At 42.4% G+C, this 27,635-nt stretch overlaps 1 protein-coding gene across 1 annotated transcript in view; it reads right to left on the bottom strand.

Annotated features, from left to right (window-relative positions):
• FN1 (fibronectin 1) overlaps nucleotides 1–27,635 on the bottom strand; it is a gene marked incomplete in the record, with an annotated part of 4,425,379 nt that overhangs the window by 1,268,644 nt on the left and 3,129,100 nt on the right. Inside the window, 1 exon segment of the mRNA XM_044060668.1 lies at nucleotides 15,521–15,634. Coding sequence (XP_043916603.1) covers nucleotides 15,521–15,634 — 114 coding nt within the window.

Here is a 27,635-nt window from a genome sequence, read left to right as displayed (position 1 = left end):
GTCAGATTTATCCATGGAGTGGTAATGTGTGGTATCCTGACAACCTGTAATTTCATGATAAAATAAGTGGCCTGGCTGAGGTATTGTGCAAGCTTGGAACTGACTGGGACAGTAGTTCTCCAAACATCTACTAGTACTTGGACACCGAGATGGGCTGCAGCACTGGTTTGCAGTGACCTTGTGTAAGGTAAGTGAATTACACTTGTAAATCCTTCCCAAGAAATGTGAAATGCAGTGTCCGACACTGATCCATACTGCCTGATCGTAGCTAAACGTAAAATGATGATTCTGGTCTGCCTTGTGCAAGACTTATGTAACTGGCAACTAAGTCCTGAAAACTGTTTGTCTGATACAGTCATGAGCAAGTGTATTTTTTTTTTTTTTTTTTTTAGCACTTGGTCAGTGTTATGGAAAGTGCACTGAGGACAGTCATTTGATTACAGATATCCTGTAATATACAAAGATAGTTACTATTAAGTGAATAAGATTATGGAGAGATTGCTCGCAGGACCATATAGAAACTTTTGTGATAGGTTTATAGGTTGAAACCTATATGCCCGAAGGCATTTATAACACTAGCCAGAATGTGTTGGCTTTCAAGGTCCCATACAATTAGTTCCTGTGCCTCTGTCCAGCAGAGCCACTGAAGTGATCCCAGGGGTAAACTTTCTCTTTCCCATCCTATCAAGGGTTTTCTCGAGTTAGCAAGGAGCTCTGCGTAATGTAGATTGGAATCTTGTTACAAAGCATGGAAAGTCTCTGGGACATTCCAGCATGTTCTATTTATTGTGGTGAGGTTTAGATCCCTAGAGCCTTTGGCTCGAGGGAATAAGGTTTTCTTTAGGTGGTGCATGCCCATCAATTCTGGGTTGGACATGGCCTTGTATGTCAGGCAGAGATCACCTCTGAGCAGACGTTATGCAACCGAGTAAAGCATGAGTTTCTTCACTCGAGCTGCATAGGGTATCTGTTTGAGGCCAGTGATCCTCTTGGTGAGGTGCTTCTTTAGTCTTTTTTCTAGCTGTTGCAGGTGTCTTGTAAGGTACATATCCAAAATGAGGTGTTTTACTGTATGATGCGTCTGCGTACAGGGGCACAATGACCTCTTTTGATCTGGACGTAAACCCTTTTGTGATTAGGTGGGACACACAGAAGGATTTTCTAAAGACTTTGGCAATGTGATTATCAAATGAAAGATTGTTATCTACTTTGGTGCCCGGATCCCTTAGGTGTTTCGTATTTAGGGGACTACCACCTATGTGGAAGTTTGTGGTACTTTGTTTTTTTCCAACGGGGATAACTATGCACTTTTTGACATTTAGCTTGAGGCCATGGTTTTGACACCAGGTATCTGTCTCAGTGAGACCCTTTAGTAGGATGTCCGTGTCAGCCAGAGTTTTTATAGCCCATGTATACCAAAACCACCAAAAGTCTTTCGAATAATAAACTAACAAAATCAGAATGGAATAAACTTCACAAGAGTCTTCAAAAAACACACAAAAAACAAAGATTTATTCTAGCACCTGGGTGTAAAACACCTTCATGGAATACAAATTCATCTACAAATGCTGTTTAAATACACATTTTTATAAAAATTAAACAATAAAATATGTTCATAGATCAGTACTAGGTTAACTGCCCTTTTGGGCCGATTTGAAACTTGCCAAGTTAGCCCATGTGAGAATCAAACGCTGAACCTTGTGTTTTTAAGGTTAACACCTTAACCATTATGTCATCCTCCCACCCCCAGACTCTTGTGAAGTTTATTCCATTGGGATTTTGGTTGTTTATTATAGCCCCTAGTTTGGGTGGCCACGGTGGTGCAGTGGTCAGCATTGCCGCCTCACAGCAAGAGGTTCACCGGTTCGATTCTCGGCTGGGGTGCCTTCTGTGCAGAGTCTGCATGTCCTCCCTGTGGTCGCGTGGGTTTCCTGCGGGTACTCCGGTTTCCTCCCACATCCCAAAGACATGCTGCAGGTGGATTGGACACTGTAAATTGGCCCTAGGTGTGTGTGTGTGTGCCTTCTGTGGAAGGTTGGGCGCCGGGCTGGCAACTCGACACTGTAAAACTCCACTGCCAATCAATGTGTGGACAAGGTGATCCGCTGTGGCAACCCCTAACCAGGAAAAAGCCAAAAGAAGAAGAATTATAACCCTAGTTTGCAGTTGTCTGCAAACTTGGGCAGCCATAGTACTCATGAACTTGCCTGTTCCTCGAAGTATATGCTGAACAGGAGGGGTCATGGCACTGAGCCCTGGGGAACACCACTTGTAACCGGTTTCGAGTCACACCTAGCTCTCAACTCTCACCATGTGTGCTCTGTCCATAAGGCAATTGGCAACCGATGTTGTGACATAGACATTTATGTTCAGGTTGGTGAGCTTGTCTAAACAGGTATGGCATGAAATGAGAGGCAAACATTGTAACATTTCATCTTTATTGTCCATGACAAAATAGTGGCAACAGTAGTGAGACCTAATATAACGTGAAGTTCTGCATTAACAAGACAACATCTTCCAAAGTTATGTATGACCAGTTAGTAGAAACAGTCGCAGTTGTAGACATTCCAATTATCTGTGTAGCATTTAGTTGTCCCTAGTTGGCTACTCTTTGGCTGCAACTATCTTGTGTAGTCTGCAGTGAGGGAATAGGCAAAGGAAAACATACCCGTGCTATCGAATGAGGAATTGCATGCATAAAACAAAGTTGTCTGCCAGGAAAAACTCACTGCTGTACTTTTGGCAAGTTTTGTATGCAAGTATTGGGGCACTAAGGACACAGCAGCAGACATGGACCCAGTTTTTGAATCAAAAACTGATATTGTATAAGCAGTTAATGGCTGTCTGATCAGAAGCCCCTCCAGCAAGACTGTCATTTTCTGCAGTTCACGCACTGTGCGGTGATCATTCAGATAATGGGCTGCTGATGAGGGCTGGGGAGCCACAATTTCTTTCAAGTATGAATTGCAGGGTTTATATGTCCAGTTGTACAATAGAAGAAAAGTAATTGTACAGGCATTTGAATACCTCTTAAAAGCAAAATGCATTAGGGAATAGAAGCTTGTGTTTGGGTGAAGCTGTATGGGCATGTGAGGGCTGTTACACTGCTAATGTAAGTTTTAATACTGGTAGTTTTGGAAACTGTTCATATGAGTGTATTTCACCAGTAGACTAAAAATCGTTCTGAAAATAGGAATTCAGGAATGCATTTCTACTGCCTTAGTTAGTCCAGGGAGTGATGCATATTACCTGCCTGAGGATACCTGTTGTCCGTGTACTGATAATGCACAGATTTCCATGTTACAAGGTGACATGAAGGCATTCGCCATGGGCCACAGCAGTTTCCTTGTAGATATAGTTCTTGTAATATGTAATCTATACGGTGTGTGTGTGTATATAAAATATATGCGTGTGTGTATATAAAATATATGTGTGTGTGTGTGTATATATATATATATATTTTTTTTTTATTTATATCTGTGTACATATATTTATATCTGTGTACATATATTTATATCTGTGTGTGTGTGTGTGTGTGTGTATATATATATATAATGCATTTGCATATGTAATATATTTGTGTTAAAGCTGAAAACAAAAATCTCTGATATATGATGAATAGTGATGTGGCTTTTTATAAGGAGAAACACAAAAAGGGTGTGTAAGCAGGTACACTTATCAAAATGCAATTAGACACTGCCCACTGTCTTGCAAAAGCCTCCATGGAACATGTTGTTGCTGTACTACATGTATTACTGTTTGCACATAGTGCTTTTCAGCATGGATCTACATCACGGTATGATCACACACTGGGCCACTGTTTTCACGTAAAAAAATCAAGAAATACACACCAGCAAACCTGTTATTGAAATCATGTAATAAGACATGTGTAACTGTTGGCATAATGGTAAACTATAAACAAAAATGTGTACATGGGCTTTACAAGACTTCGTATAGTGAGTCAGCAGTGATTTTTGTAAGCAGATGATACCTGAACCTTAAGCAAGTCAAATTAGTATTTTTTGTCCATTAACTATTCTGTTTACAGCACTTAAAATATTGTGTGTATTTCAGGCAAAAGTACAGTTTTGTACCTACCATAAATGTAGATGTCCAATAGATATGCAACTGCAGTCATAACATATGGGTTGTCCTGCCTCAGGCAGCCCTCGGTTGGCCGGATTCCAAAGTCTGGGTCCGACGTCGGCTGATGTCGCATTTCTCTCAGACGTCAGAGCGGCTGGAGTACATAAGCATCAGCCGACACCATTTTCTTCAGTGTTTCTTGCCCCAGATGCCAGGTGCCCTCCAAGGAAGGCTGAAATCAAACTGGAAGACAAAAACAGGATTCCAGACAAATAAATGAGCAATAAACAGATACACCATAACAGATATCCCCAGCTAAGATAAACAGGGATAGGAGTGGACCCTAGGCATAGAGGGGTATGGAGGGAGGGAAAATCCGACTGCAGTTGCATATCTATCGGACATCTACATTTATGGTAGGTACAAAACTGTACTATGTCCTTCAAGAATGCAACTGCAGTCATAACATATGGGTAGAATACCATAGCTTAGCTGGGGGAGGAGGAATGCTCTAGGATAAAGATGGTGTGGCAATCAAACCCTGCAGGACTGCCGAAGCAAAGCCTGCTCTGGATCTGGAGTATAGAGGGAGATTGTAGTGTTTGGAGAATGTATGCACGGAGCTCCATGTAGTAGCTTCTAGAATGTCCTTAGTAGGCACCCCTCTTAAGAATGCTGTAGAGGTTGCTGTAGCTCTGGTGGAATGTGGTCTGACATTGGCTGGAACAGTCTTTCCATGAAAGGAATAACAGAATCTGATGCAATGTCCAATCCATTTTGAAATAGTCTGTTTTGAAATTGCTTTTCCTTGGACTGCAGGGGCGTAAGCTACAAAAAGTTGGTCAGACTTTCTACTGGTCTTGGTTCTGTCCAGGTAGTATCGAAGTTGTCTGTGAATGTCCAAGGTATGTAACAGTCTTTCCCCCTTATTCTCAGGATTGGGGAAGAAAGCAGGCAGATGAATAGCTTGATTTAAAGAAACTCTAGATACCACTTTTGGCATAAAAGTAGGGTTGGTCCTTAATGAAACCCTGTCTCTGTGGAAAATTATGAATGGTGGTATTGCCATTAGGGCCTGTAGTTCCGAAACCCTTCTTGCTGAGGTAATTGCCAACAGGAAAGCTGTCTTCCATGAGAGAAATTGCAAGTCAACTGAAGCTGCTGGCTCAAATGGAGGTAGAGTCAGTTTTTCTAGGACAAAATTGAGGTCCCAGGCTGGCACTGGAGCCTTTCTTGGTGGCTTAATGTTCTCGATTCCCCTGAGGAATTGCCTTAGCAAAGGATGTGAAAAGACAGGCGGATCAGTGTTACATCTAGCTGAAATAGCTGATGCATGTATCTTTATGGAAGAATATGTGAGACCATTCTTTAGCATATCTGCCAAATATTCCAGGATGAGTGGGATGTTCAATAATGATGCATCATGTCCCTTGCTGGTATTCCAAATGCTGAATTTTCTTCCATTTTGCTAAGTAAACCTTTCTGGTGGATGGTCTGCGAGCCTCTGTTAGTATCCGCTGAACTTCCTTGGAGAGAGATAGGTTGAGGTTATTCATGGGATCTCCCAGGCTGTTAGCTGCAGTGTCTGAAGGTTTGGATGCACTGTTTTGAAGTTGTGTTGAGTCAAAAGTAGAGGCCATTGGGGAAGGGCCCACTTCTTGGTGTGACATATGCTCCGTAGTAGTGGATACCAGTGTTGTCTTGGCCAGTCCGGAGCTATTAGGATCCCCTTGGGTCTCTGCTTTGATCTTTAGTAATACTGAGGTCATCAGTGGCAGAGGTGGGAATGCATAGATTTTTAGGAAGTTCCAGTTGAATGAGAGAGCATCTATTTTCCAAGCTTGTGGATGGTATGTCCTTGAGCAGAATTTTGTAGATGATGGTTGAGGTGAGAGGCAAATAGGTCTACTTCTGGCCTGCCCCATGTCGAGTGAGCTGTGTGAAGATCTTCGGATGTAACCTCCACTCGTGTGGATCTGTGAAATTCCTGCTTAGGCTGTCCGCCAGCACATTGTCTTTGCCTGGAACAAACTGGGATTGTAACTGAATGTTTAGGCTCAGTGATTTTTCCCAAAGATGCATTGTCAGTCTGCAAAGGGGGTAAGAATGGGTGCCCCCTTGCTTGTTTACATACCACATCACAGTGGTGTTGTCTGTCCGTATCAGTAAATGGCCTTGCTGAAGTTGGTGTTGAAAGGCCTCGATGGCATGCATTACTGCCAGCATTTCCTTTTGGTTTATGTGCAGATGTGTTTCCTTTGGAGACCATTGTCCTTGTATACACCTGCCTTCCATGTGCGCCCCCCATCCAAGGTCTGAGGCGTCTGTGGTCATGGTCTGTGTTATCTGTGTTTTTTTGAATGACATACCTGTGTTTGCCTGGCTTACCGAGGCCCACCACAGGAATTCCTTTTGTAGGCATGGAATGAGCGGTATGGTTGTCTCTAAGTTGTTGCTGTGTTGAGACCATAGGTTTTTTAGGTACCATTGAAGCTTTCTTATGTGTAGTCTTGCTAATGGAACCAGGAGAATGCAGGATGCCATGTAACCCAGGGCCTGTAGGAATCTCCTTGCAGTCATCTGGGTAAGTTTTGCCAAACCTTTGAAATGAGTTAACTTCTCTTGCTTGTCTTCTGTTAGGTAAGCCATTTGAGAGGCTGTGTCTAATTTGGCTCCTAAGAAGATTATTTGCTGGGATGGCTGAAGTCTTGACTTTTGGAAGTTGACTGTATATCCCAGAGCTTGAAGTAATCGTATGACATAGTCCAAGTTTTTTGTCAACATCAATTTGTCGTCCGCTTGTATGAGGCAGTCGTCCAGGTACGGGTAAATTTGGATCCCCTGGAGCCTGCAATGAGCAATTACTGAAGCCAGGCATTTTGTGAATACTCTGGGTGCAGTAGATAAGCCAAATGGCAATGCTGAGAATTGATAATGCTCTGGCCCTGCAAGAAATCTGAGGTATCTTCTGCAGCTGTGTCTGATAGGGACATGCAGGTATGCCTCCTCGAGGTCCAGAGTAATCAGCCAAGACCCCTTGCCCAGCATGGGAAGGAGTTGCTGTAGAGTCAGCATTTTGAACTTTGGTACTATGAGAAAGGTGTTTAATGCGGACAAATCCAGTATTGGTCTCCATTGAGATTCTTTTCTTGGAACAAGGAACAGTCTTGAGTAAAACCCCTGGCCTTGTTCTTGTTGCGGAACTCTTTCTATTGCTTTCATCTGAGTCAGCAGAGAGATTTGCTTGATAGCCTCTGCCCTCTGGTTTTGTGGTAGGTTTGGCATGCCTTGTTTTCTTGGTAAGGTATGAAAAGGGAACCTGTAACCTCGGTCTATAATGTCCAAAATCCATTTGTCCTTTGTCAGTCTGTGCCAATTGTCTGCAAACAGAGATAATTTTCCGCCCAAGGGAGCTTCTATTTGTTCCCTGGTAGGCAGAAGTAGAGGAAAGTCATTGAGATTGTGGCTGTGGGGCAGGTGAAACCCCTGTGTCACTTCTTTGGTTTGCTGGCTGCCATTGTCGTCCCCTGTAAGGACCTCTGTATTGTCCTCTTCCTCGGCCACGTCTGTTTTTAGCCCTTTGAAATTTTTCAGGATTAGGAAAGGACCAATTTTTTGAAGGCCAATTCCTACTGAATCTGGGGGGTTGAACCTGGAGGAAATCTTTCACCGTCAGAACTGATTTTGCTTTTTCCTCGATGGACTTTAACACATCCTTAGCATTAGCACCAAAAAGCTTGTTCTTTTCCAAAGGTGCATCCAGAAGTTTTGCCTTTACATGATCTGGTAGAGGTTGATCTTTCAACCATGCATGTCTACGAATGACTGCCCCTGTCATAGCTGCCCTACATGAAGCTTCCAGTGCATATCCACACTGCAGGAAGTGATTGCTTACTTGCTGAGAGTTATGTACAGCTTCCTGCAAAGACTTCCTGTCTAAAGGATCAGGAGAGGCCAATGTTTTCTGTAAATCTTCTAACAGGAAATCCTGATATTGTAACATATGAAAAAGGCAATTCAAAGCTCTCATAGATAAAGTAGTGGAGGTGTAAACCTTTTTACCCAATCTCTCTAATGACCTAGCTTCCCTGTTGGAGGGCAAAGGATTTTTAGAGGTGGAAGCTGAAACACCTTTAGGTCCCTGAGAAATAGTTTCCAAATCAGCAGTATGGGCCCTAAATAAATGGGAATGTGTTTCTGGGACCCTGTAATACCTGTCTGGCTTGGCTGGAGCAGGAGGAAGAGAGTCAGGGAAAACACTAGAGTCAGAATATAAATCATCCAAAACATCAAGCACAGGAGGAATAGCTAAGGCCCTGTGCTGGGGCTTTTTAAGGAAAGTTCGAAGGCGCTTTCTGGAATCAGAATATTCCTGGCCTTGTCACTTGAAATGTTCCCTCATGGTATGCAGAACTTCCCCAAAAGAAATATCCTCAGGAGGGGAGGCCGAGGGGATGGAATCCTCTGCATCCGAGTCCTCATAGGTCTGGAAGAGCTCTTCCTGGCCGTCAGAGTGGACAGAGTCCTCAGAATCTTCATCTGAAGGAATAGGGTCAGAGGGTTCAACCCGGGGCCTTTTATCAGAAGGAGGCTGGGATCCTCTCTCAGGATGGGCCTGTGAACCTCTAATCATAGAAATTAAGTCAGCAGCCATAGTCATAATTTGTGTCTCTGGAGTAGGCTGAGGCAAGGCTTTAGCAGAAAGATGCTTGGTCTTGCTGGCTGCCTTAGCCCTAGTGTAGGCCTTAATAGACATGGCCATAGGAGGCCTGGCAGCTCCACATGCAGGAGTGACCTTATCTACAGCAATGGTCTCGGGCATTTCCTCGGTTTCGGTATCCGGATGAAAATCAATAACTGGCGTCGGAGTGATATCCGGAATCGGAGTTGTCGGTAATGCGGTGTCTTCGGTTCGGAGCGGTGGAATAACAGTCTCAGGAGGAACCAAAGCACTCGCGGTAGGTTTTGGCGTGGAGTCGGTGGTAGACGTGGGCCGAGGATGTCGGTCCCGGTCTTTTCGTTTCTTGGGAGTTTGCGATGTCGGAAGCTCCGACGGCATTGTATAGGCAAATTTTTCGCCGAAAAAATCTTCAGCGAACTCCGCCCGGCACCTGAGAGTGCGCTTGTTGAAGCGAGCACAGGCTACACAGGCCGAGACGTGGTCTGGGCCAAGGCAAGGTAGACAGTAAGAGTGGAAATCCTTATGAGGTATTTGTTTACCACAAGAAAGACAATTGTTAACTTTTTCAGTAATTTCTGACATCGGCTGAGGCAAGAAAAGGTCCCTAACGGGGTACTTAGCTTTTTTGATGACTTTGGAATCGAAGAATACAGGAGCTGACCGACCGGCACTTGCGAACTGCTTCTGCTTCGGGCACCGCGCGGCAAGAAAGACTGAAGAAAATGGCGTCGGCTGATGCTTATGTACTCCAGCCGCTCTGACGTCGGAGAGAAATGCGACATCAGCCGACGTCGGACCCAGACTTTGGAATCCGGCCGACCGAGGGCTGCCTGAGGCAGGACAACCCATATGTTATGACTGCAGTTGCATTCTTGAAGGACATCAGGATAGCCCAGAGAAAGTAGGTAGTTTTATTTTACAAGCGTGTTTCCAAATACTCTGAACTATGCATCCCTGTTTCATGACAGGAAGCCATGGTGCTGCATAAATAAGTGTCCCACTGTTAGAAAAAAAAGGCTAGAACTAGGAAACATTGGATGAGTCAAGTCCCCTGTGGTGAGGTGTCAATCAAAGCAACAACAGGTCAAATTACTTTTAGCACTTTGACAGCTTGGGAGGAGAAGTGTGAAGGGGGAGGGGAGATGATCTAATGAGCTATGGCTCAGGCATCACAAAAGAGTGCAAATTAGGATCTCTGTAAAGAAGAAGCAGTAAAACAAAGACTCCAAGTCTGTTCTTTGGCTTTGTCTCAGTTAGTTTTTAAGTAGGCATTTAACAACAGTATTTTTTAGTTGAAATTTACAGAATGAAAAAGCCTTGTGTATGCATGTAAAATGAATGCAGTGACAGAAGTTTCTGAACAAAAAAGGCTGCGTGACGTAATGTGTTAAGGACAAACACTGAATTCTGGGATACATGGAGATTTACAAAAATGTTTAACTTTCAGCAAGATGCTAGACCCCATGTGGCCAGACTCTTAAATTACATATAAAAATATTTAAAAACTTGTAAAGAGTCCCACAGTGGTGTTAAAATATTGGAAACATCTAAACATGATGAAATAAACATGTTTTTTTAGTCTGTGCATGCGGTTCTCCTTTAAGGAGATTAGATCTGCAGCTAAAGTCATGATCTGTTTATCAGTAGTGGGACCCTGAGAAAGAGTTTTAGGAGGGAGAGACTTAGCCTGGCTGGCAGCCTTGGCACGTGTGTAGGCCTTGATTGACATGGACACCGGAGGCCTAGCTGCCCCACGTGCTGGAGTAACTTTGTCCACCGGTATGGTCTCGGGCAAATCTTGGGCTTCAGCTTCTGGGGGAGAAACAACAACCGGCACCAGCGAAGGCTCCGGGGCCGAAGTGAACGGTAAAGCGGTGTCATCGGTCTGGAGCGGTGGAATAACAGCCTCAGAAGGGACCGATGCACTCGCGGAAGGTTTTGGCGTGGTGTCAGTGGAAGTCGCAGGCCGAGAATGTCGGTCCCGGTCCTTCCATTTTTTGGAAATCTGTGTTGTCGGTTGTTCCGACGGCATGATACAAGAGAATTTTTCGCCAAAAAAGTCTTCAGCAAATTCTGCCCGGCGCCTGAGAGTGCACTTGTTAAAGCAAGCACAGGCAGCACAGGCCGAGACATCATGGTCTGGGCCAAGGCAGGGAAGGCAGTAAGAATGGAAGTCCTTATGAGGTATTTGTTTACCACAACACAAACAGTTATTAACTTTTGCAGTTTTATCTGACATCGGCTGAGGCAAGAAAAGGTTCTCCAACGGAGTACTTAGCTTTTTGATGACTTCGGATACTGAAAACACAGGAGCTGACCGACCGGCACTTGCGAACTGCTTCTGCTTCGGGCACCACGCGGCAAGAAAGACTGAGGAAGATGGCGTCGGCTGATGCTTTTGTACCCCAGCCGCTCTGACATCAGGGAGGAGGCGACATCAGCCAACGCCGGACCCAGACTTTGGAATCCGGCCGACCGAGGGCTGCCTGAGGCAAGACAACCCATATGTCAGGACTGCAGTTGCATTCTTGAAGGACATCAGACAACTAATAGTACGAGGTTTAAATGAAGCACAAAACTGACAGCGAGGTACATCGTGGTCTGGGCCTAAGCAAGGAATGCAGTACGAATGAAAATCTTTGAGGTATTTGTTTTCCACAAGAAGTACAAGTGTTAAACTTGTACTGACTGACATTGGTTTAGGGCAAGAAAAAGGATCCCCAATGGGGTACTTAGCTTAGTTGAAGTCTTCGGATCCGAAACTCGAAAACAAAAATTTCAGTAGTCGGCCGTTTGGCACTTACCAACTGCTTCTGCTTCGGGCACTGCACAGCAAGAAAGACTGATGTAATGGTGTCAAGCTGTATGCTTTATACCCCTGACTACCTGATGTCATGGAAGACGAGACAGCAACCGATGCATGACCCAAGACTTTGATAATCAAGCTGACTGAGGGCTAGCTGCAAGCAGATAACCCAAATGTGATGACTGCAACAGTGAAACACAAAGATCAACCTTGCTTATCAGTTCCAGTTTATTGAAGCCTAAAGCTAAAAATAACAGAGCAATCAAAGCACAATTACTCAAATTGTTCTTTCCAGAAGTCCAGTTATGATAAATCAAGCAGATTTCTTCATCCATTGAAAGGATCCCTTCCTTTCAATGGACGAAGAAATTTGCTCGACAGTAAGGATGCAAATTTCGAAAGGTTTCAACCAGATTGGTCAAGTAAAAGATTTATGTACAGAGCCATGATCAAACTTTGTGGAATCTGAGGGTGTGGAGTACAAGAGAAATCGCAGACATCTTCCTGTATCAGAACTGATATCACAGCACTGTTCCTGTGATAGACTCCATCTCAGAGCAGTCCAAGCAATGTTCCTGTTGTAGAACATGCCTTAACTCCTACTTCTGTTCCAGAAGATGTTCCCGATGTCCGAAAAGTTGAACATTGAGCAGATAGTCCCAGTTGCTAAACCTAATACTAAATTCTAGGTCACACAATTTGGTCTCATCGCCAGACCTAGTGTGAAATACATACAATCATGTCCAGGTTGCTGTGTACCTAGTCCTGTATAACTGCATGCCAAGGAATTGTCTTGTACCACAACTGCATATCAGTGTTGGCAGTGATGCATGACTCGTTTCTCAAAGATGGAGGATGTAGAATACATACATGTACCGTTAAGAATAATTTCCAAGGACACCACGTGCATATAAATAGCAAGCACGTGCTTGCTTCAGTGCCATTTTGAAAGGGCAGCCAGAGTATAAGCATGTATGAGAGACACAGTTTGTTTATAAGTTTAAGTTAGTTACTAAGCCTCAATCCTGATGTGTTTGTTCATAAAGCTGCTTGAACAAAACCCACACGTTTGTCTGTTTCATCCTGAGCAGATGAACGACACTAGCTAATCTTTATCATGTGATCAAAGGTGGATCATGAAAGAGAAGCATCAAACTGATGTGTACACATAGTGCAGCTGAAAGGGGCAGTTCAACAGCACTGTCCTTAAAAATCATCTGCATCCATTTTTTGCACATACTCGCTGTTTAGGATAACAGGATTACTTTCCACTCTGCAACTACAATTTGTTTGATATTCTGTTTCATTTTACTTTTAATTTCTTGCTCTCAAACTTTGGTTCTCAAACTTACAAGGGCAGTACTTCCTGTCTTTACATCACTGTGCTTGTCACTTTGATGATGCATCCTGCAGTAACTGGCAGAGTCATTTTGCTATTTTTTTTAAGTTTATGTTAATACTGCACACATGCTGAATGCAGTATGTACTTTTTGATTCAGCATGCATTTTCCAAGTAAAATGAGCTACAAACAATGAAACTAATATCCAGCATTAATGTCCAGCTGTAATCCTCTGATTTACTAGGAAATCTAAACTCTTACAAGAGATGGGCAAAGTAAAAATAGGAGGTAAAATTAGGGGTGTTCTACAAACATCACAGACAGATGAAAGGGAAGATTCAGTGACACCGGCAAAATCAAAGGTAATTAACAGTTATGGACTTTGTGCTGCACATGACATACTTACGTGACAGTGAAGAACAACCTGCACATAAAAGAAACATAATACATGGGGGGTTGGAGACTAAACAACACACAGTTAACCTAAAAACTGAAAATTAGACAAAAAATACAAGTAAACCTGACTCAATCTGAAAATACTCTATAAAACTTTCTTCCTCTTGCTGACTAGGTAATGTACTCTGACACAGACATGATGTCAGCAAGGAAAGCATCTGCAAAGTAATTAAGGAGGTCAGTGTGTGTTAACTGCTATGAATGTCATTTTATGGAAGACAACTTCCTTAAAATGAAAGGTAAGAATGCAAAACTAAAATGACAGAAAGACAGTCAAGGTAAGCAACTACTGAGGAAATGCATTTTGAGAACAGATAAGCTACTTTGATTTTGTCAGGTTGCACACTACCTTTAAATGCCCTAAACTCCACAACAAATTTTACAGCTAGCCCTATCACAGAGGAGCACAGTTGTTGACTTTACAAAACCAAGGACTGTGCTCATTGCTTCTCCATAACACCTATGGCAAGTCTCAAGGCCACAAAATGACAAAAGTCATCTCCAAATTATGGAAACTAAACTGTGCTAAAGGCAAAACAGCAAACCTGAAAACTTACTGTTAAAGAAACATATATTTTGTGGTGATGGGACAGAGGCTTGTTAAGTATAAGTAGTCTCCATGACCACCATCTTACAAGTGAGGTAAACTATATATTCTGTCACATTTGCCAATTCATCATTCCAAGGACAGCAAATGAGTTTTATGTAATTTTAATAGGCAACCCTTGTTTTACTCTCCTCATTTTGCGGTTATAAAAAATAATTTAATGTAAAATACCTTGTGTACAGAGGTGTATTTATTAGTCATTACCCAAGTATGTATTTGCTCACCTATAACCCCATTCATTCTTTTCTAGTTTATGTCAAGTAGCATGGGTTTTGGGTTGGAAAAAAAGTCAGATGACCATACTACCTACCAAACCTAGGGAAAGAGGTTTGTGATTTGTGTTTGTCAAAATCATGAAAAAAAATGTGCTAAGTTACAAAATTTTACAAAGCAATACTTCAGTTGAACACACAGATTTAAGGCATAAGCAGCATTACATACCAGAGTTATACATTCCGCCAACATTCAGAGCAACATGCATGCCACCAATATAGCAATTCTCATTACAAGAGACAAACCATGATTAACCAGTATACAAGATAATTGGCTACTGCCTTTCACACTTGGGGGGAAAAAAAAAGAGGAACATTTCTACGTTGTAAAGTGCTACACACAATTCAAAATGAAACTAGTACCACATCCAATGACCCTGGGTGCATTGCTTTCATTGTTTGAAAAATCTTTTTGGCAATAAATGCAGTGTCAACCAATATGACTATTACCATAGGAATGGATTTCTTTCAAGTTCTTAGCTCAGCATACATCTGAAATTTTATTTTTGTCTTTACCTACTCTACCTTCAGAATGCGCTGAACAAAGCTCAAATGGATCTCTCAGTAGTTGTGTGTGCACCCACCAAAATAATCCATGATTGAAAAGTTAAGTCAAACCTGGCAGTGTAGTGTACAAGTTCAGATCTGCTCAGTCCGTCTCCTCACTAAAGGTACTCAAGCCCTCTAAAGCTGACAAATGGCCCATTTTGCCCTGCCTCTGTGACACTAACCCTTCTAACTTCACGTTTTTCTGTCAGCCTGCTAAAGAAGCCCATTTGCAGCATGGCCTAGTAAAGCAAGTGCCTAAAAACACTTCACGGAAGTTTCTGAAAGTAGAATGTCAAAAGCACATACTTTAGTATGCCTTGAAGCACTGCTTTAAGCACAGATGCCAGGCATTTTAACCCCCATCAGTGTGAACATCAAAGACTGTATTCATTAAGATAAAATGTTGCACGTACCCATTGCCACTTCTCTTACTTGAGAATTAACAGTCTTGACTCCTATTAATGCCCTCCAGAATGAGAACATTCTGGAACTATACCTCATTAGAGAGCTGCTAAGACCAGCTTAGAACAAACATGCACTACAACGGCTCAACATGCACATACAATGAAGTTCCTAAACAAGGAGAGAGCAATGATAAATGCTACTCGGCTAGCATTGCAAATTCACAACTTACTTTTTTTTTTTTTTTACAGTGGACATCTTAGCCATGAATAAAAGCAGTATTCTGTACAAATCTAGTGTTTTCATTAAAAACAAACATACTTGTAGCTGCTGCTTCAACCAATGGCAAGCTCTCTCCTCCATTAACCTGAGCGGACACGCTGACAGTATATTCGACTGCAGGCAATAGACCAGGTATTGTTACTTGTGTTTCATCTGCAAAAAGCAAAATTAATTCAAATTGATAAGCTCAAATATCAAATGCATGTCGTACAATTTTTCAGTGCCAAAATTTTAACATGCAAATCTCAAACTGAAGCATTACAAAGCATAAGGGAAAAAAATCAGTAAAATCTGGTAGGCTGCAGGTTTTAAATACAGAAAACGTTGAACATACAAGACAGTAAAATAAAACAGCCAATTAACTATGGTCTATTAACTATCAATTATACTTATTCTCTGTGCAGCAAACTCCTATTCCAGAAGCTGTGGCAACTGTGGTAATTGCCTACCAGCTGTACTGACCAAAACAGACTGTGGATAACTTTTGTACTTCAACACAACAGATGGAAAAAGATGAGATTCTTCTCTATAGAAAATGACAAGCATATGAAAAGTAGCTGGGACAACTGCAAAAAGTAACAGCAAATACAGACAACTTTACTCACTTAAACTAAACACTTCCATGCATACTGGGGAACAAGTATAAAGAGTTTAATAAATGGGTCCCTATTATAACAAAAAGGCAATCTGTCGAACGCCTAAAAAATCGAAAATTCTGGACTTAGAAATCGGATGTATGGGACTGTGCCCCCACACCCCCCGCTAATTATATATACCAACTCCGAGATCATACTACAGTGAGGAAAAGGCAAATTTTCCAAGCTTCACTGTACCACGATCTCACAAAACCAATCCAGAGGTCTGGAATATTAGACTTTTCAGCCGTTCTACAGATTGCCTTTTCGTTCATCTAATAGGTACCCTTACATGTCTACCACCCAGCCACTTAACTCACTGCATACAAATAGTGTAACTCTACATCTTCAAAAAGTATTTCAGGCAGCATAATCTATTATGCAAACAATGCATGACAAGGTGAAAGGAGCACCTGCTAATGAAGAATGCTGTTTAAGGACAGATAATGTACTACATACTAAAATACAGTAACATAACTGAAGGAATACAACCTCAGGAAAAGTGTGCATGCAGACTGAATTAATACAGCCTCCACACAACACACTAATTCAGTCGCACAGACATACAGCAAGAGTATACAAATACGGAAAAGCCAAGACCTTTCACCTTGAGTTACAGGCACCAGAGGATGCATTGTACAATTTGAACAGGTACAATGAGCAAACACTCAACCCAGTAGGTCTCCACAGCTAGTAAATCCTGAGGGCCTCGAGAATTAGTATAACTGTAGCCTCGAAACAGGCTTCTTGCCTCACGAATGGAGAAAGGCAACAGTCATCCCTCCACACAAAGCTAGGCCATCTGCAGACCCTGAAAACTACAGGCCCATAAGTCTCACTAGTCTTATATGTAAAGACATGGAAAGAATTATCATGGAGATAATCAATAGAGACTTGGCAAACCTCCAGACACTACACCCAACCCAGTTTGGTTTCGTCAAGGGCAGATCATACCTACTCAAACTGGTGGACATCTTTGAGGTCACCAAAGCAATGGACGAGAGCAAAATTATTCACACTGCCTGCCTTGACCTGACCAAGCCATTAGACAATACCCCACTTGGGCATTTTTGACAACCTCAAGAGGTTAGGTACAAACCCATATGTCACCCAGTGGACAGCCAACTGGCTCACAGACAGGACAGAAAGTTAAAACTGGGGAGTCCACCTCTACAAAGAGGCCAGTCACAAGTAAAATCCCTCTGGGATCAGTCCTTGGACCACTCCTTTTTGGCATTTACTTCTCAGAAGTCAAGGCCAATGTCAGTGGTCTACGACTGACTACATTTGCAGATGATTGCAAATTAGGAGCTCTCACCGAATTTCATACTGACACATGTTCTCCAAGAGGGGCTGACACAGAAACAACTGGTGTCCGAGTCGTGGACTAAAACTAAATGCCAAGAAATGCATAATAGTATCCGAGTCGTGGACTAAAACTAAATGCCAAGAAATGCATAATAGTATCCTTTGGGAAGTCATCCATCTCTGGCAACCAACATATTGACAACACACCCCTTAGAGTTGACCCAGTAGTCAGGGACTTGGGGACACGCACAGTAATCTAGCCTTTGATCATCATGTCTGTGGGTGGGGAAATCACTCTACGTTGCACAACTTCTAAACCAAGGTATGGCATACAAGTCCAAGGAAGTCATTGTTCCACTGTGTTCAGCATTCATCAGACCTATCACTGAGTACAATGCACCTTTTGGTATGGACTTAACCAGGCATATCCAACAATTGGAATGTCCACAAGGGTTCCTCTCCAAAATAATTCAGGACATAAGTAATATGTCCTATGCAGACAGTCTCAAGGCCCTATGCCTGTATTCTTTCTCCTACAGGCTTTTGAGGGGAGATCTAGGACTAGCATACAGGGCATGGTCAGACCCCACTCTGATGGACCTCCTGCATATCAACAAAACAAAGCACCAGAATTACCCATTCTAAAGACTTAAACCTTGCCTGTGATATAAACAGGACCTGCTGGAGAGAGGGGTATGTATCCCAGAGACTAGCCCATCTATGGAACAGGCTCTCCCATCCATGTGAAGCAGAGTTCCTCCCTAATCCAATTCAAGTGCAACTTGGACAACTGGATGGGAAACCAGAAATTCATCCCTGGTTTGGCACCTATGTCTCTGATGCAAACAGGTAACGTGTACATGGTTTATCTCTCAGGTCCATGCTTACACTTACCAAAGGTATCAGAACTCAACAGACTTGGGATGCATGGCTAGGCTTAAAAAGGCCCTTGCTTAAATGTTTCACTGCAATCATGTCAGTTGTGCATTTCAATCCTAAACTGAACTTTTCATCTCCCATCTTATTTTTCACTACTCTGCATATTGGTTTATTACCCTTCTCCAGAACTTTCATGCAGGATGATATAAGCCAAAGATAAGAATTGGTGATGAAAATATTTAGCCAACTTTCTGTTACAGTAAATATACTTTCCAGTTGTGTTGGACAATCCAGGCATAAAGTAGTGAGATTTCTTTACTTCTACTGAAAACACTTAGGATGAACAGTCTGCGTTTGAAGACTTGAGGAGTGGACTGATTGAGGGATTATGTACAGAATTCAAAAAAGTAGGCTGCACTTGGCTATTAACACTAGGGATAAGATCAACATCACCGCTTTGTAAAACTAGGGCAGGATTAGGCAAAAGTGGATTGCAATACTGTGCTGATTTTCTTTCCAGAAGGGAAGTGGAAGAGGAGATGAGATGTTACTTTGCAAGTGATTATGAGAAATTAGATGATAGGTGAGATTATACGGTTTTGGTTTGGTATTTGGTTTTGGAGGGAAATACTAGGATTCAGACTTCACTGATCCAGAGTTCAAAGACCACTTAAAAGACAACAGCCCTTAAATATACCTTGTTTTTGATGGAAAGTGTAGGATTCAACATTAGGGCTAGCATATCAGAAATCTTGTGAACAAACATTACATATTGACTCAAAAGGTGGTAAAGTTACACTTTCAAAAACAAATTTAGGTCCCGAGTAGGACAGACTACTTTTGAAATGGATCAAAGATGGACAGAAGGTTTCAAAGCCCAGCTAAACAATCAAGAGGAACCACAGTAAGCAGGTTTAAATGACAAGTACTTCTATACAAACGATTATGCCAGTTTAAGCCATTCAGTAATGGCATTAAATAAATGAGTACCTCCTGTACTGAGGCATTTGTGTAAGACTTCCCGTTAGTGGTTCCAGTCTCTCACAAAATGGCCACGTCTGATGAGTAGTGAACCTAGTAGAAATCAGGGGCTCAAGTCTACGAACAGGTTAATGTGAAGTTATGACTAAGGTGCCCCATACTTAATCAGCAAATGCAAGGAACAGGCAGGCTATGGGGCTCTTTTCTTTCACTTAGATAAAAACAAACAGGGTTGCCTTGGTGAAAAGAGGACATCAGGTTAAAACCTTGTACTGCCTAGACTTTGTGAAGTGGAGCAGGCAGGATATATCCCATCTTGTCCCGAAGATATGGAAAAGGCATTCACCAATCATCCCGGCTTTCAAGGATAGCTTCCACAACCCTTGTCTGGTTATTCAGGGTGGGAGCCCCTAAGGTTGAATAAAATGAACATCCCATTGGTCTGCTGTCTACTTGTAGAGGTTGGTGGAAGATCTTTTTAGGTGGTAACACACAGCATTTTCCTCTGGCAAAATACATACTGCCTGCAGCAGATGCTTCTTCTGAGACTTCCATGTGAAACTGTCATTGCCAATTTTAACATGTGTCATGCCTCTCAACCTGTAAATGCAAAAAATCTGGACAAAACTTGAAATAATGAGGGTACAAATAGGGACATATTTTAAATATTGCTCTTATAAACTTAGAAAGTTGCTAGAGTAACAGGATTTGTTTACATATACAGTCTGAAGGATATGAAGTCTGAAACTCAAATGCATGTCATTATTTAGTGACTTCAATCCTGACATCATTCCAGTGATTTGCCAAGAAAAAAAGAGGAACAAGCCAAAAATATAAATCAAAAAGCTGGATATTCTGAGAAAATCTGTACAGTTGAGAGGTATGATATGTCTCAGTGAGTGTTGTCTCCATTTATGCAACTACTGCTGTCTGTGAATATTCAAGAGCACCTCTGCTATCCAAGAACTGCTGAAGCCCTGTACATCAGTGACAACGTTTCAGTATCGTCTTTTGTTCTTTATGGGTGGCACTTCCCTTGGACCTTGAAGGGGCACAAAATGTGCTCTCTCCAAAGCTTGTATGTGCCCTCTGGTGGAAAAAAATACATTTCAAAGGAATTACTTCTAGCTGGAATAATGAGCTGCAGACAGAAGTGGTGCTTTTGCCATGGGCTGTTTACATGCAACCGTGGTGTCCTCATATCAAGTTTTATAAGGGGACTATGAATAGAAACAGATGCACCCCTGAACTCTTTCTCTGACAGTTATGTTACATATCCAGGTAATAAGGAAAAGGCACTGAGAAAGGTGGCCCTTTCAAAGGGTTTTACTCCTCCATCCAATGATGAAACCAAGATTATCTTTGCAGGATGGAGACAGGCTTATAAATGACCAATACCAAAGCTCATGAGACAGGGCACTATCAATGGTAATACTTTCTTTGGCTCTCCCTGACCTACATTAGGGTACCTACCTAGGCACCACCCTTGCACATAAGATTAGCTCCAATAGTAGCCTAAAACACTTGATGAATGCCCTAGGAGATATTCATCAACCCCCTTTTTGTCTTTTTCTAACATGGGGTTAGGGTGGGTTCACTAAAACTAGTATGCATATTCTCCAGTCAAATGGAATATGCCTTCTCGCCATACTGCTGCCAGTACCCTCAGGACCCATTTTTCCCCTATCTCAACCAAAATCTTGATCACACCTACTGCAACTTCATCCGACAAAGTACAAAGAAATGGCTACCCACCAAGGCTGAAGTACAAACATCTATTTTAGTAAGCACTTTAGTGCTAAACTTTCTCAGATGCATTTAAATACAGCTGTTAAATTACTAATTTAAACAAGATTAAAAAAATAGCAGTTTCATTAAATTAATGACATAGTTTATAAACTTTCAAGACTGGTCTTACAAGAATACTGTCATTAAGACCAGAACCTCTATCTGCTTGTAAAGTGATGATCCATTTTAATTCACTTTCTGTTCCATCACTTACACACCCCCTCCCCTAATGTTCTTGTCAGTTAACTGCAACACCATAAACTGAAAGCTATGCCCTACATTCCTTTTCACATGCTTATTCAAAGCATTTGTCTGACATCTCTATGCATATCCCCCAAATGTTCAAGAATCCTTTTAAAACTAGGATTGGTCTTTCCTAAGTAAAAAGTACAAACCTTGCAGGTCATTAAATAAACAAGGTCTCTAACTTTTATTGCTTGCATATATCCAAACAAGGTCTCTACTTTTATAATCCGCATATATCTTTGGCTCATATTTTATTCTGGTATCGGGATGTATGAAAATTTTTTTTACCAGATATAAAACTGCAAACTTTACAATTACAGCATACACCCACCCATTCAGAAAATTCATTGTCCCTTGCTTCTCTTGCAACACAACCTTCGCTTCAAACATAGCCCATTTTTAAAAACAGGGGTATTCACCCACTAAAGTCCTCAAACCTTCATCAGCTAACAAAATCGGCCAGTTCCTTCTTATAATCTCACAAGCAGAGCCAGCATTACTAGAGAAAGCGTGACCCTAGTATTAGAGGAATTTGATTACAAAAATATGGTCTAACTTTAGTATCCCTCAAATCCCTAACGATCTACTGGTTAGGCAACATTTCTGCCTATTGCCCCTGTCTGCAAATTCTTCCGAGTAAATTAAATGCCCTGGCCAATTCTAAAGTAATCGTATGCAGTCTTGAAGTTATTAAAAACTGCCCCTTTAATAAATTTTTATACATATATCCTGGATGCATACTCATGCAGTGCAATTTATTTTTCCAACATGGTTTTCTAAAAATCTTAGTACAGAGACCACCAGTTATCTTTGTTTCTGTACATCAATAAAATCAATATAAGCATAAGAATACTAAACAGTAAAACTCGAAAACTGGTGCTCATATACAACTCATCTACAAACTCAGCCAACTGTTCTGTTCCATGCCATGAAAGAAATGCATCAAACCTCTTGTAATAAACGACATTTATCTTATGAGCAGTCAAAACATTTTCGATTTCCCAATGCACCATAACCATTCTGGTATAGCTATTGGCACATGCCATGCCCATAGATATGCCCAATTTATGCAAAAAGTAATAATCAAAAATGAAAACTATGTGCTCCAATATACAGCAGAGAAGGGTACAGATCAACAAAATCTGATTACTAGAATACCCACTATTTTCAAAGTTCTAACTCCATCTACACCTTAATCCTTTATCACCAGAGTACATCCATAGGCACAAGAATCAAATCTGAATTTAAATTGCCAACACATTTGTACAAACTGTTCAAAAAGTCTTAAGTGTTTCTCAGCACCACTGGTGCTTTAGCTAAAACAGGTCTCAATTTATTTATCCTACACAAAAATCAACAGCGGTTCAGCCGACCAATCTTGTTTTAAGACAATGGGTCTCTGGTTCAGTATAATGCTTGTGTATTTTTGTAAGACCATGCATCACAGGTAGAGATTCATCAATGTTGAAATACATATAGAAATGATATGAAAGAAAACCTGTTGTTAAAAGATCATGCAATTCATGATGAACATTCTTAATCAAGCCCTTCACTTCAGAAATTGTTATCCTATAATATACGACTGATAAATATATTTATACTATCTACTTAAAAGTTTATCCATCACAACAATAGCAGCACCTTTACCAACTGGATGCAGCTGTATATTTTAATTAATTTGTAGTTCATTGAGGGCCTTGCGCTTATCTGCATTCAAATTAAAAAAAAAATCTCTTGCATATCCGCTCTCAAATTGCAAAACACGTTGTAAATCACTCTCACATACCTTAAGGAATGCTTCCACCAAAGGTTGTAGTGGTGGGTTGAATCCACTAGGCTTTCTAAATTTACTGCCTGCTTACTCCTGAGGAAAAAGCTTTCAGCATAACCCCTCTCGCAAATAAACAAAGGTTAAGGACATCATCATAGAAATCGGAACCTTCAGCAGGTATAAACGATAGGTCCTTATTCAATATTTATGGTATTGTAGTTAACTGATAAAAAAATGGTGTGTAAAATCTTACCATAAACGGATCTTCTCCTCTTCCACGTTGCAGTATTCCACATGCGGGTTTACTCCTCTTGCTTCGCATATGTCCGGCCAGTATGCAAAGGTTTCCAGTCCCTCTCTGGTACATAGGACATCTGATGTGGCTGAATGAATGTGGGCCATAAAATTGATGTCCACACGCACCAGTCAGAGCCAGTACTAGTAAGGGCAATGCCAGTCCTGAGTCATCCAGAAAAGGAAATGCAACTTAACAGGAAAGGAAGGAGGGTGGGAAGGAATACTGCAACATGTAAGAGAAGGACATCTACTGTTATGGTAAGATTTTGCACAACTTTTCTATGTCCTCCTATTTCAATGTTGCAGTATTCTACATGTGGGTGTGTGCCAAAGCTCACTGTGAGTGGGGAGGAGGTCTAGAAGCGGTTTCCAAGAATCTGTGAAGGATAGCCATGGCAAACCCCATCCTGGTTCTAGAAATATGGTCTAGTTTGTAATGCTTGATGAAGGTATGTACTGATAACAAGTGGCTGCTTCAAGAATAAAAGAGGCATCCAGGTCTTTGAAGAATGCTCCTGAGGAGGCCATAGCCCTGGTGGAATGTGCCTTGACAGTGCCTTGCAATGATTTTCCATGGTACTGGTAGCCGAATGTGATGGCTCTGGAAATCCATACAGAGATAAGGCTCTGGGATAAAAAGGAGGCAAAAAGTTGGTCTCTGCCTGACAGACCTGGTTTTATGCCAATAAAAACAGAGTTTTTTTTTTATGAACATCCAGCGAATGAAGTATTCTCTCACTGTCCCCCTTTGTGTTAGGGGCAAAAGGCAGGTAAGATGGATGGACTGAATCAGGGACAGGTCATTCACCACCTTGAGCATGAAGTTAGGGTTAGCTTTAAGAATAACCCTGTCATTGTGGAAAACTAGGAAGGGTGGAATGCCCATAAAGGCTTGTAGCAGAGACCCTTCTGGCTGATGTTAAGGCCACAAGTAGTACAGTTTTTTTATGTACAATGTTTTAGAGAGGCTTTTGTCTGCTTGCTCAAATGGAGGAAGCATAAGTTTTTCCAAAACATAGTTAATGTCCCATGGTGGAGGGCTGGTTTTCTGGGAGGCCTGAGGTGAAGTACCCCTTTAAGAAAAAGCTTAGCATGAAGTCTGGATGCTATGGAAAGTCCAGAGGAAGGCATGCTGAAATTGCAGACAAGTGAGCTTTAATGGAAGAATAAACCAAGCCTGACTGCAATAGCTCACACAGGTAAGACAGCACTAAAGGAGTCTCACTCGCAAGGGGGTCCAAGCATCCATTGTGACACCATATAAGTGAACCTTTTCCATTTAGAAAGGTAGGATTTTCTGGTATTTGGTTTCCTGGCCTCCTGCAGAACATTAAGCACGTCCTCGTCAAAGGTGTGTGAATGGGATCAGAAGTAGCTGCCACTGGGGGTGTGTATCTGGGATCCCTTGTGCTATGTGAAAAGGTCACTCTGAGGGGTAACTTGTGGTGATTGCTCATGGACAGTTGAAGTAAGGGGAACCAATGCTATCTTGGCCAGTAGGGAGTCACCAACATCATTTTTGGTCTGTCCTGCTGAATTTTCAGCAGGACCTTCTGAATTCGTGGGAAGGGGGGAACGCATTCAGAAACTTTCCCCTCCATGAAATGAAAAAGGCATCTGTTGCCAGCGCCTGTGGGTCTGGTATCCTGGTGCAAAACCTAGGAAGCTGCCTGTTGCTGAAATAGGCAAACAGGTCTATTTGAGGAATACCCCACCAGTGGACCAAGTCCAGGAAGATATCTTTGTGAAGCATCCATTCTTATTTGTTTGTGATAGTTCTGCTGAGATAATCTGGCTGGGAGTTGAGAAGAGAGGGGATGTAGACCGCCTGCAGAGTAGTTCCCTGTGAGGTGGCCAGTTCCCATAGTAGAAGAGATGGTCTGCAAAGGAGGTATGACTTGGTCCTTCCCTGTTTGTTGAGATACCATAGAACCGTGGTGTTGCCTGTGAAGATCTTCAGGGGACCCTGTTGGAGATAAGGTAGGAAGGCTCGAAGAGCAAGTAGTATTGCCCTCATCTCTTGAAGATTGATGTGTTCTCATTTGTTCGGCTCTGGCCACAGGCCCTACACTTTTTGATGTCCCAGAGTTGCTCCCCAGCACAAATCTGAAGCATCTGTATGCATGACCTGTGTGGGTAGGGGTGGTTGGAGGGGAAGGCCTGGGTTGTGGATCACTTGCGCCAGCCACCACTGGATTTCTAGTTTAAGGCAAGGGATGAGGGAGATCCTGTACTCCAGACTTACTGGATATACCATTGTAGCTTTCTCATATGCAGTCTTGCAAGTGGTAGCATAGGAATAGTGGCTGCCACGTAACCCAGGAGCCTGAGGTACTGCCTTGCTGTCAATTCTGTGACTTGGAGAACCAGAAGCAGACGTTCTTGCAAGGGTTTCCACCATCTGAGGGGGGGGGGGGGTTATGAGATCTGTGTGAATTCTGCACCCAAGGAAAATGTCTTGTTTGGCTCCCAATGGGATTTTGGAGAATTTATCTGAAATCCCAGAGATTGTAAGATGGACACTGCAAACAAAGTGCTGGAGTAGGGTCTCTGTCACCTGCCTGAATTAGCAGGTTATCCAGGTAAGGGAGTATGTGTACTCCTTTTGCCCCGCAATAAGCAATCACTGGAGCTAAGCATTTGGTGAAAACCCTGGGTGCTGTAGAAAACCCAAAGGGCAAGGCAGAGAATTGAACTTGAGAATGGCCCACCAAGACCCTCAGGTACTTCCTGTATGTGGGGTCTTATGGGGATGTGAAGGTAAGCGTCCTTTATATCCAGGGTAGCCGTGAACCCTTGGTGGAGGAGGAGGGCAAAGAGGGTAGGAAGAGTCAACATCCTGAAGGTTGGGACCTGTAGAAACAGATTTAGATGGGACAGGTCTAAAATAGGCCTCCAAGGTTCGTCCTTTCTGGGGACCAGAAAAATTCTGGAATACAAACCTCTTCCTTTTCCTATTGTAGGCACTGGTTCAATGGTGCCCTGAGCCAGCAGATCTTGCAACACAGGTTGCAGGAGGTGCAGTTGTGATGGAGGTTGTAAGATGCCTTTCCAGTCTGGTGGGTTGAGGCAGGACATGAAATAACCGGAGGATTGTCAAGACCCATTTGTCTGATGTGATCAGAGTGTGATCAGAGTCCACACAGGGAAGCAGTGAGAGAGATGGACCGACAAAGGTAGAGGTGGAGGGGTGGAGGAGGCAAGGTTGGCAGGTAGTCAAATGCTACCTGCCCTATCTGGAAAGGGCAGCATCTGGCTAGAAGAGGGAGAGAGTCTAGCTGGAGGGGGTTCTTTCCTTGTAGGCTGTCTATGCCTTGCAGAAGCAGTAGGATGAGAGTGTTTTCTTATGAGCAGAGTTCTTGCTGGGTAGTTTCTTTGAAACTTTGATATTGGGGAACCGGCAGGTGTTTTAGGTCCTGCATTTCTTTCTCTTTCTGAAGTGACTTAAAGAGGTCAGTGACTTTAGCTCCAAACACTGCTGTATTGTCCAGGGGGGGCATCAATAAACTTTGACCTAAAGTTCTCAGAAAGTGGTTGTAAGCATAGAGATGACCATCTCCTTAATGCAGAATTTGATGCTGCAGATCTAGCTGAGGCTTCTGCAGCATCATAAACTGCACTTGATTGAGTGCCTGATAACCTGGGAGGTAAGGGTCAGAAGGGAAGTCAGTGAAGCTTTGGCAGGACAATATGGAATATTTGCCAATTCCTTGGTGGACTTTTCCAGCAGGGATAAAGCATACTTAGTCATGTGAGTCTGGTAGTTTGTGGTTCGAAAATAAAGTAGCAGAGGTATAAATTTTCTTACCCAGACATTCTACACTTTGGCAGTCTTTGTCAGCAGGGAGTATGACTGTTGTGGGTAAGAGCTTAGAAGCCTTGTCTGTAGAGAGGGAGACGGTGGCTGGGTCTGCAGGAAGGCACTTAAGGAGGTCCTTGGCAGTGTCAGGAACTTTATCTAGTCTATCCAGCCTGCGAGGGGGCAGGAGATGGAGAGTCTGGACTTATGGATGCTGAGAAGGCATCCAGCAAGGCAGGCAAGACTGGATGTATGGCAGATGGGCTTAATGAGGTCATATCTTTGTTGGACCTCAGTCATTTCAGAGGATTCCCACTTGAAATAGTCTTTCATTTTAAAGATGGTTTCTGAAAAAGTTAGATCCTCAGCTCGGGACTCAGGATCGACAGATTCCTCCTCTGAGGAACCATACCCCAAGTGGGGAAGAGATTTGGGATGAATATGACAGTG

Source organism: Protopterus annectens, chromosome 2.part0 (assembly GCF_019279795.1).
Source record: "Protopterus annectens isolate FY-2018-M chromosome 2.part0, PAN1.0, whole genome shotgun sequence".
Lineage (NCBI taxonomy): Eukaryota > Metazoa > Chordata > Ceratodontiformes > Protopteridae > Protopterus > Protopterus annectens.
Note: the sequence above shows the minus strand (reverse complement) of the source record. Positions and strands in the feature narration are given on the sequence as shown.